At 36.6% G+C, this 11107-nt stretch overlaps 1 protein-coding gene and 1 pseudogene across 2 annotated transcripts; both read right to left on the minus strand.

The window, feature by feature from the left end:
- Positions 1-2462: 2462 nt before the first annotated feature.
- On the minus strand, positions 2463-5047 carry LOC114727250 (basic leucine zipper 23-like; annotated as a pseudogene).
- Positions 5048-7131: 2084 nt separating this feature from the next.
- LOC114727220 (protein MCM10 homolog) lies at positions 7132-10348 on the minus strand. 2 transcript variants are annotated; one of them, XM_028913924.1, is made up of 11 exons: positions 10243-10348; positions 9936-10122; positions 9653-9727; positions 9279-9516; positions 9072-9196; positions 8543-8576; positions 8399-8445; positions 8139-8282; positions 7954-8018; positions 7802-7874; positions 7132-7686 (listed from the first exon to the last, which is right to left on the minus strand). In XM_028913924.1, exons 1-11 carry the CDS (start codon positions 10340-10342, stop codon positions 7527-7529), a joined length of 1248 nt encoding a protein of 415 aa, XP_028769757.1. In that variant the 5' UTR covers positions 10343-10348; the 3' UTR covers positions 7132-7526. The 2 variants fall into 2 exon arrangements, with proteins under 2 accessions (XP_028769757.1, XP_028769765.1); XM_028913932.1 differs by having other exon boundaries at positions 7610-7686; positions 7961-8018.
- Between the last annotated feature and the right edge of the window lie 759 nt (positions 10349-11107).

Raw genomic sequence — 11107 nt, forward strand, 5'->3', positions numbered from 1 at the left:
AAGGTTCTCAGTTTCAGTCTTCATTGGATTTCTTGGTCTGAGAACAGGTAGCTGACTAACTTGCCAAGTTTAGCAGTAATGCGATGTGCCATGTCGGTGGGGTCCAGTGCCCCCTCCCCATTTCTTTCTATTGTTGAGCATGATATTGGCTTGTAGAACCAGTGTGGGTTAACTGCCGCCCTTGCCCCAGAATTTCTTTTCTGTTTGCAATTTTGTTATATGGAATGAATCTGTTATTTGGCCGCCATAAGATAAAAAATAAAAGATATAGGCAAAATATATTCATGCAAGCGAATTCCTCTGCAGCTCTTTGTAGACACGTTATGCCTATTGTTATTTGAACTGTGTGAAGGTGGTGTCAGGGCTTCGCTGGCCATCTCCCCTCTAATGCGTGGGGTTTGTCAAATTGTCATTAATTCTGGGGTCTCTAGACCTATGACCCTGTCATTGGCCCATGTCAAGATTGTGTTATGGGTCGAAACTGATCTCCTTGGATACTATTTTATTACATGGTTCCTGAGTCATAGCCGAGGAAAAATCGATCTTATCTGTGCTGATCTGCTTGCTATTAATTTGTGTGCAGAGATGAGGTATTTCAAGTAGAATGGGATCCTAATCATGAGACCGTGTTGGCATCTTCTGGTGCTGATAGAAGGCTAATGGTGTGGGACCTTAACAGGTATTTTAAAAGATAACGGACTCTTCCGAACTGTATTGTTTCTTTCATCCGTCACATGCACGTTCATTGATTCATGGCAGAGACGTGCGCAATAATAGAAATTAACCTTGTAAATTTCGATTTTTTTCCCATGACAACAGAGTTGGGGATGAGCAGTTAGAAGGAGATGGGGACGACGGGCCGCCTGAGCTTCTCTTCTCTCACGGAGGTCACAAAGGGAAAATATCAGACTTTTCGTGGAACAAAATCAGCCAGGGTGATCTCCTTGTAGCTGAAGACAACTCTTTCCAGGTTTGGCAAATGGCCGAGAGCATTTACCATGACGGTGATGACGACGACATGTGGACTGCTGAGGGCGAGAACTACGCATAGACCTTGTTCAGAGGCAATGATCTGTATTCTCGTTTTTACTTGTATCCAATTTGCATTGTGCCCGACTTCTGTTGGCCAAAGGAAAATTCAACGTGACCTGATGATCGTACTCAGTTGCAATGGCCGTTGGCAGAATTATCTTGTTCATTGTATGCGTTCTCATGATGGCCTCAAATGTCGTGGGGATCCGGTCTCGTTAAAATATTTCTAACCTTGTAGGGATGTTTATAATAATTTATGTATAGTTTAGTAAGAAAAGAGTATGGTTAAAAATATATCATCTTTTAACTAGTTTTAAAATGAAATAAAACCTAGAACCCAAAAAAAAATCGAACGGAGGTAGTAAATTGGATCGTCTCTGAAATATAATAATAATAATAATTAGACTAAAAAGCAGTTTATAAAATTGAAGATTTAAACTAAAGTTAGATGATCAAACATTTTGGCTGAGAGGAACAAACGAATCGTCGTTAATTGATTGGAGATCCGGGGCAGAAAAAATTGTTTACTTTAAGAAGTGATTAGAATACTAATTTAACACGTTTCTATTTTAGTTTTGTTAAACAAAAGCTAGTTAATGCTTTTCAGGTTCTCTACAGGCCAACATAGACATAAGACATGGCGTCTACCAAATATGATCAGAGTTGAAAGAAGCAAAATATAAAATTCAAAATTTGCCATTCATTTCATGCTCACATAACTTTCACCAATAGCTTACAGGGTCATTCATCTTCCCATCAATCCAAGTGTTCGAACCAGGAAACAGGCAGATGTGTCTCTCTTTCCATATTCAATCCTTCGTTAGTCTGCCCAGTACGGATTCCGGAAGCAGGCTCCTTATTCTCAAACAAAGTAAACTAATGTGCCTGCCTTTTAGCAGACAGCAAATTTCCATATGCAAAAACCAATTAGAGGACAACAGTTTCTTCATAACACAATCAAGCCACCTTCCTTGTTTCACTTAAAAATCAGATTTCTGATTAAACAAAGAAGTTTGTGTCCTTCCTGTTCCGAGGAAATAGTATGGAAAGATGAAACAAGCGCCATCTTATCGAAATTGCCAGACTGCCAGAGTTCGTAAAGTGTGCAACGTCACCAAAACATCCTCATGAAACGTTAAGCACAAATCACGACCACCCAAGGGATCCAGGCACAAAAGACATGCTAAGAGTTGAAAAGAAACTTAATTTCATAAAAGAACACAAAGTCCGTCTCTGCCATGAGCTCTGCTGGCTACAGATCCACTGCTGTTTCTGCCTAACAAACCATCAACGTGGGATATGAGATTAACTGAACTACATCAATCTAGGCATACCCAGCAGAGCTAGATCTTCCATCTCATAACACCATCCCAAGCCGATAACCCAGATGGGGGCCAAAAAGAAAGGAAAGAATTTTTCAAACGAAAAATGAAGATCAGATCCACAAATTGACCTGATGGACAGCTGATGCTGCAACTGTAAATGAGTTATTGGCAGACGTTATGTACTGTGAAGACGGTGAGAACTACCATCAAATTGGCTCTTCAACCAGCTCTTGGGCACAGGCACGGGTTCCCCCTAAAAAATGAAGAGTGATATGATCATTAGAAAAGAATACTGCCCAAGAATTTGCAATCAAACATATCAGACTACTGCTAAAGGGTTTAGCATGCCAATTCACAAAAAATACTCGCCAAAACATTGAAAAGGATACATCATCAGAGATAACTTAATGAAGTTAGGAAGAAAGATGCTCATTCACATCTCTCTTCTCCTATTAAAGGTTTTCCAGCAATATATGATCGCAGTCATCAATCTTAAGTAGCCAAGGAACCATGCAAACTACTAGCTGTACTATTATATCAGCACCTAACTCATAAGACTTTAGCGATTATTCTAAATCTCCCCTTGCTGCAGAAATTCAAGATTGCCTCACATAAAAATCTAGCAACCACTCATCAACACATAGTATAACAACAAACAAAGCCTTATCCCACTAGGTGAGGTCGGCTATATAGATCACATGACACCATTGAGCTTTATCCAAAACCAAATCTTTGGATATACTGTTAATTGAAAAATGAGCTCAATGACTTCATTAAGTGTTGTCTTTGGCCTTCTTCTATTCTTTTTTAGAAGAGTCCATACTGTTTGGTCAACTCTTCTTACCGGCACATCCAAAGACCCTCCTTGCACGTGACCAAACTATCTCAAATGGATTTCTACCATTTTCTCATAGCATAACAATTATTAGGAATTTTAATACTGACATGATATACGTTAAGGATTCCAGTAGGACTAACTGATTTTTCATAGCCCTGAACTATATCACCCAAACCAAAAACAGGCAGTTGGTCCGTCACCCCACACAGCAAATCATGCATCTCTCAAGTGCTCTCTCTCTCTCTCTCTCACACACACACACAACAAACAAATTCAATCTAGAATGAAAGAGTTAACAGGCTTCACCTTTGCTTTTATTTTCTGTAGAAGAATTGACCTTAGGCACTGTCTGTCCAGCTCCACAACCAGGAATATCCTTAAGCCCTATATTATGGCTTGCTAGGCACTGGAGACTCTCAAATTCACAACCATTAAACCCTTGCCCATTTAGCTGCGGGCCTTCAGTAGTCTCTCCTTCTGCTCCAGGACGGAGGCAATAGGCCAAATCATTACACTGCATGTTACAAGGATTCAACACATAAGAACCAGACAAGCTTGGATTTGGTGGATTTGAATTAGCTGATTTCTGATATGGAAATGAACCAATCTCCCCTTCAATTCTCCCCGATATCCACAAGCGCAAGCACTTTAGCCTTGCAATTTCAGCCTCTAAAGCAGCCTGGCCTTGCAACTTCTTCATCAAATGCTGATTCAAGGCCCTCAACTTCACAGCCTCATCCTCCAGTGACGCAGCACGGGCTTTCTTTTTCTCACGATATTTACGAACTGCTCACGATTACCAACAGGACGTTTTTTTTGATTTCTTTTCCACTGACTCTGCGGTGTCATCAGTCCCAGCCTTGTCTTCAGCAGGGGCGGGGACAATTTGGTGTGCACATGATAACAAGTGTGGGTATGTGAAAAATCGGGGCCGGGGGGATTGCAAGTGTGGGTGTGAGTGCAAGCATGTTCCTTGAGAAGTTCTTCGAAGAAACTATCCATTGAGCAACTGCTAGGAAGTTCGCCCACGATGGGGCTCGAGAACACTTCACCGTCGTCCATCGAGCGACAGGAAATTCCAAATAAACGCAGAGTTGGTGCTGATTAGGGGGGAAAAAGGGAGATATTAACAACAAACATGATCGATCGAAGACCTTCGAATTCGATTCCTTCATAAAATCAATAGCATTCAACTGATGAAAAAGGGGAGCTTCATGAAAGATACAAATTAGCAAAAAAGAAAAAAGAAATAAAGAAATTGATAACGCATCGTAAAATGTTTATATAACAATTAAATTAAACGTCAAGAAGAACTTTGTAGACGTGTCAAAATAACGCCATAAGCATTCAACATTTTGGACGCTACCCGGATTAAATTCCACAGCGGCCACAACCAACGTATTCAATAAGCAACAATCAAGTAAGAAATGAAATATTTGCTCAGTGCGAGTTGTAGGAAGAGAACACAAAAAACGGCACAATTAATACAAGAAGCAACTTAATTGATTCGAATATGTCCCAAACCGAAGAAACAGGCATCGTGAAAACCCTACGAAGATGAGCAGGTTACGAGGAGGCACGAGACGAAGGGGAAGTGGGTAGTGGAACCGTGAACCCTAAATTAAAAAGCAGCATCGCAGAAAGCAAAAATAGACGCACCAAAGCAAGGGGCTGGATTAAGAGACTCCACACGATTGCTTCCAAAAGTCACAAACTCACAATTGAGAGTCACTGGCTCAGCAAATATATAGGTACTCAGAGAAGCTGCTTGGATGTTCCAGTCATGGCCAATCAAAATTGTGCATCACTATGAATATCGATATGAGGATCATCGTCAGTATTTCTATAGAAGTTGCCGGGAAAAAAACAATTGTACGCGTCTAAATTTACCATCTCTTGCCTCACTGCCTCAGGTGGCAAATCATTTATTCATTTGGTTTAAAAACAATCATTCGTTTATAAGTTTTAAATTTCAAAAAAAAAAACATGATTTATTTTATAATTTTAATTTGGATTTGTCTTAACATTTAATATATTTTTTAATGTTTTTTAATTATTTTTCTCTTGTCACATTGTTTCACATATTCTCTTTCATTTTTTTATTTATTATAAAGGTATATTTGAAAATAAAAATATATTTTTAACATATTTATTATTTATAATTAATTTTAATTTATTATTTATTATTTATAAATTAATTATTTAAATTTTATAATAAAAACAAAAGGGAGTATTTCTTTTATCCTTGGAATTCATCGCTCCATCCATAGTGGAAGAACATTTAGTTTTAGTTTTAAAAATAGAGTGACAATGGGGTAATAGTAATACCACTCACGATTGATCCTGCGCCAAATCATATTCGGACGGTGAATTTGATCCTCTTGCTCAACATTTAGGTCCTGATAAGAAGCTTTAAAAATAAAAAAGTAAAGATTGGGGTTGAAATTGAAAAGAAATATTTAATGAGTACTTTTTTATTACATGAAAATAGTTAATCTTATGAAGATGGGTACCACCTTCTCTAATATCCTACGGTCCTTAATATAAGACTCATTTAACTAATTTGATTAGATTAAAGAAGTTAGGTAAGTTAATTAATTACAAGAAAAGTGACACATTTTTCCTAAAACACCATAATCATTTTTCTTAATACCTCTTTCCCTCTTCTACTTGATTATGATTGAGGGAGTATCCATAGGGGTAATTTAGAGAAAATTGATAAATATGAGAAATAATTTTTATATTTAGGATCAAAACCAACTTAAAAATTGGGTCTTATATTAAGGACCGGAGGAGTAGTATTTTTGAATCCCATATATACGAATTTATTTAATTCCAAACAATCAATGATATTAAATTTTCAATCCAATTTTTACCCATCATTTTCAGGACTTGCTGCAAAACCCATCTTTTTTTCTTTTTTTTTAGCTGAGCTGCAAAACCCATCTTAGATTTCAACAATTTCAATGCTCTGGATACCCTCTTTTATCCGTAGGATTTAAAATCATGGCGTTATTATTGGAGGAGAAAGCCATGTGTCGACGAAAAGAAGTAGCGGATAATTTGAGAAAGACGCTAATAAAAGTCGCAAATGGCTGCTTTGCTTTTGTCCCCTAATAAATAGCTGGAAATGAAATGATTATATTCAACACGTCTTAGTTGAATAAAAATAATGCAAGAATAGAGATAAAAAATCGGACGAGTATAATAATTATGATAAAAGAAAATAAAGTACTTAATAATGTTTTTCATAATTAGGATTTTAATATATTAAGTATAAATATTAAAAGAAGAATTGCAATTAGGTCTCACCAAAGAGAATTAAATACAAAAAAATCCTTTAAAATCATAAAATTATTTTAAAGTTTCAAGAAACTTTTTTACAATAAATTTTATTTGTTTAATTACTAAATCACCCTTTTTTTTAAATTTGTATTAACAATTAAAAGAGTAGTAGTTGACAACTTAAAAACTAAAGTACAAAGATTAACAACTATCACAACTGATTTAACAACACATTTTCTTAACATATCACAAAATGTAACACATAAGTTATCAAACTAACCGTAATAGTTATTAATCATTATATTTTAAATTGTCAACCACTGTTTTTTTAGTTATCAATATAAATTTTTTAAAATAATTTAATAATTAAACAAATAAAATTTATTACAAAAAAATCTCTTAGAACTTTAAAATAATTTTATGATTTCAAAAAACCTTTTTATATTTAATTCCCTTAGGTAAAACCTAATTACAATTCTCTCAATATTAAACTGCTTGTTAATTGTTTGAATTGGAAAAAAAAAAATTTAACTTTTGTATAAAAGCAATACGTTGCCTCATTGGATCATTTTACAATGCTTTCGCAAACTTCAACCAAACATTTCGATATTTGAGAGATAAGTGCAATTCTAATCAAATAATATTCCTGTTGAGCATTTCGGGGCTGTATAAGGAGTGTTTTTGTCAAACAAAAATTACTCCCAAAAAGGATGCACATACCACCACCAACGACACTTGGTAACCAGTCCCCATTTGTCCAGTTGTGGTAATCAGCATTCCCCGGACAAAGGAATAAAATTGAATTCATCTGAACCAAACATGACAATCCCAAAATTTGAACCCCGCCCTCGCATTTAGCATATTTGCAGCAATGACAGCCCTTCCCGACGTGTTGAGCTTCTATGTCCACTGATCTGCGCTATTACACCATCACTTACCAGTTACCATCCTGCAGAAGTCTTCGTTTTCTAATCAGAAAGTAAATTTTCTTCAATACTATAAATCTCAGCAACAGAATCAGCTGGATTGTGCTCAGACCAGAAGTCTCAGATGTCCTCATCTGAACTAACAAGGTCTAATTCGATCATCTTTCCACTACCCCTTGTGGTTTTATCAGCCGATGCTTGCCCTTCGGCTTTTATTCTTTTGGCACCTAAGTGTCCGTATGTTGTTGCAGGGGATCCCTCGTTTAATGACGACGCTTTCCTGAAGCGACAGATAAGATACTAGTTAGACTAGCATACTTCCACAGACCATGTATACTAGTACTACTTACTATATCAGACAAATGAGATCGACTTAAATCTTATTCGCAACTTGCCTCTTATCAATGCACTTGCTTTGCTCATTTGGCATCATTTGTTTTCTCTTCACTGCCTTAGAGTCAGGCTTGCCTGCAATCGGAAGTAAAAAGTAGCTCAGAACACGATTGCATGGGGCTATCATAAAAGCACAAGACCGTGTAATAATGACCTGTGACCTCTGAAAGAAATCTGATCCCTTGCGAATGCATATTTGTTGTCACTTTGTCAGCATTGCTGGTATAGAGATGAAAATTAATTCATGGCATCGAAAGTCAAAAGCAGTGAAAATCAAAGCCTACGGGCTACCAGCAAATATTGCAAAACAGGTAATTAGTTGCACTAAGTATAACAAACCTCAATGCCTTTTTAAGAGCATCCACTGACAACAACTTTAGTGGCTGAGATTTCGTTGGGTTTGTTTTGCCAATAACAGGATCAACTAAGTAGATTCCTTCTGACTTGAGATAATCCCTAGGCCTAAATGCTGTTTTTAAGTTCCTGTTAATAAAAACACATTTGTACACATAATTAAGGGAAATCAATCGAGCAACTTTTGAGTATTTCACAAACAAAAAGATGATGAGAATAGCAAACACTCATCACTATTCACTCACCCTCCCTTGAGTTCAGTTCTCATTGTGGAGTACTCTTTTGATGATTTCTACAAGATAGCAGCAGATAGGAGGCAGTTAAGTAAATGCATAACCTTTTTGCGAATAATATTGTCAAGAAACATTGAAGGACTCGATACTGCTTACCGATTTATGATATTTACAATATATCCCTTGACGTCTGAAATGGCAAAGAAGATCAGCGTCAAACAAAGCCAAAGAGATGACACGAGTAAACGTGAGCCAAAAAACCTTGATCTGCTTTTTTCTGTTTCTTTTTTTTTTTGGGGGGGGGGGGTGGTTTTACTGTTAGAGGGGCAACTGAAGTCAACGACATTTAGATATGCTATTAACACTTGCTACGTCATTCCTTGCTTTCCTGAAAAAATAAAAATAAAAAAAACTCGGCCTCCCCTCGAAGATTAGGGCTAGATCAGCGCCAAATTTCTTTTAGCATACGATACAGGTTTGTTAGACTAGTTTTATAGGTAACTTATTTCTTTTCTGCGTAACCAAGATTTCTTTGTTAAAATTGAGCATATTCTAAAAGGTTGACAGGCATGAAAGTAAATCTAAGGTATGTGGCGTATCTCCTTAGTTCTAAGCGTCCAAATTTCCCTGACAAAATCAAAGAACATTGTATCCATTGCATCAACCGAAGTACTGATTTGCTTACATATTTACAACCAACGTACAAGGCATCCCGTCGTTTCGTTTTCCCTTGCAAACTCCGTAATCAATAGAAGTTCCTATCTTCAAAATTTGACTTGGGGAATATACACTCAATGAAAAACCATTACCCTGCAAAAAACAAATGAAATGTCCAAATACGGTTGGCAAACCAGTATAAAGGGTACTTCACTGATTCATTATAATTTAATACCATAGCATCCTTGCGTACTGAACAGTTAAACAATGCAAAGAGCGTCCCTGCATGTTCTTGCGAGTTCCTCTTATAAGCATCACCGAACAAGAAAAGAGAAATATTACTTTCATCCAAACTCCCAATTTTCCATATACAGAAACTCTTCCCTGTCGAACTTGTCTTGGGACTTCCTTTCTCTGTCAGTACTCCAACCGTCGCCCAACATCCAGAAATAGTATCTCCTATCATCAAATTCCTGAATCCGAATCATTATAGTTTGAGGCCGACGCGAAGAATATTGCATGCCAAAAGTACATTAACAGGTTATAGAGCAACCCCAGTTTTATCTTCAAGATCACTTTCATAGTAGGACACAAAATAAAGAAGATTACTTGATTACTGGTAGCCGAACAAAACGAATGTCTGAAAAGCGTTCCCTGAGCTCTGCAGAGGTTACCGATTGGTTCCTGTATGTGAAAAAAATTAGCAGCCCATATTATGTTCTCTTGCCATCATTGCTTAGAATGCCTAAATCATTGAAAAACAAGATAGAATCTATTATGAAGCTACAGTCACAGGCGCTGCCTGATAGATCTAGAACCTAAGAGCATGCTGTATATCATATATTTGATGTATACGATTTGGGTAAACAGCTAAAATCCAACATCGATTGACCTTATTCGCAGACCAGAAAATTTCTCGACCTCGATATGATCTGATTTCTTGTTCACCGGCCTATTCAACTTCTCAGGTTTTTTATATGCTTTGGTTTCGTCTTCAAGACAATCCTGAACAGCATTTCTAAATACCGACATATCAACCGTCTCCCTTTGCGTGGGCGAGCCATCGTCGGATAAGTAACCTGCCATTTGAGATATACATGAGGACCCACAACTCGAAAATTGGAATCCAAGTTTTTTTTTTTTAGCGCGGATGAATAGTTCCTCAAGTGAATGTAAAAAATGAGGATTCGACGGCGTACCCGGTGAATGGAGTGAGGGAGAAGTCGGAGGAGTTTCCAAAACCCTGTCTTGAAGGGAGAGGAGGAGATCGAGATCGAGGTCGTCTTGGTGTTTCGTCATGGTTCCCGAAAATCGAAATACAGAGGGCTCTTGGGGAAGAAAAGGGCTTCTCAGTGCCAATGGCATAGCTGTGTGAATTTAGGAACTCATCGTCAATTCGAACTTCAAGAAAATGGCGGGAGGCATGAAAGTTTTGGAGGGAACAAATTTGTATATCCGTGTACGCATGTCTGTATTTGGCGTTATACCAATTACTGATTTTAAAAAGTACTCATCCGATCCTAATTATAAGACCCAATTGACTTATTTGAGGAGATTAAGAAAGTAAGTTAAGTTAGTTATTTATAATAAATAAGTGTTGTCATTCCTAAAATATCCTTGCTAATTAAGTATATTGGCTAAAACTATCATTATTAGGAGGATTATCTTGGAAAAAAATGCATAAATATAAGAGATAAAATGGATTGGGGTCTTATAATTAGGACCAAATAAAAAGTCAAATTGGGTCTTATAATAAGGACCGGAGGAGTATTTTTTTATAAAACGAAACAATATCTTTCACATATTTATTTTATATATCGTAAAAATATTTTTAAAATTATAGTTTTTTTTTCACCCAAACATTTCTTTAATGTATACACTGCCTCTGTTTTGACACGTAAACTTCAACTCTGAAAAACAATCTTGCATAATTTATAAACTTCATTTTGATTTTATTTGAATATTTAAAAAAAATTTAGTTTTATCTTTAATTGATTGTATTTAGTGTTTTATTTTTTCCAATAACCATGCCATGAATAGCATTAATTAGAAAGATGGCTAGCT

Source organism: Neltuma alba, unplaced genomic scaffold (assembly GCF_004799145.2).
Source record: "Neltuma alba isolate B1F8T4 unplaced genomic scaffold, ASM479914v2 tig00002429_pilon, whole genome shotgun sequence".
Classification (NCBI taxonomy): Eukaryota; Viridiplantae; Streptophyta; class Magnoliopsida; order Fabales; family Fabaceae; genus Neltuma; species Neltuma alba.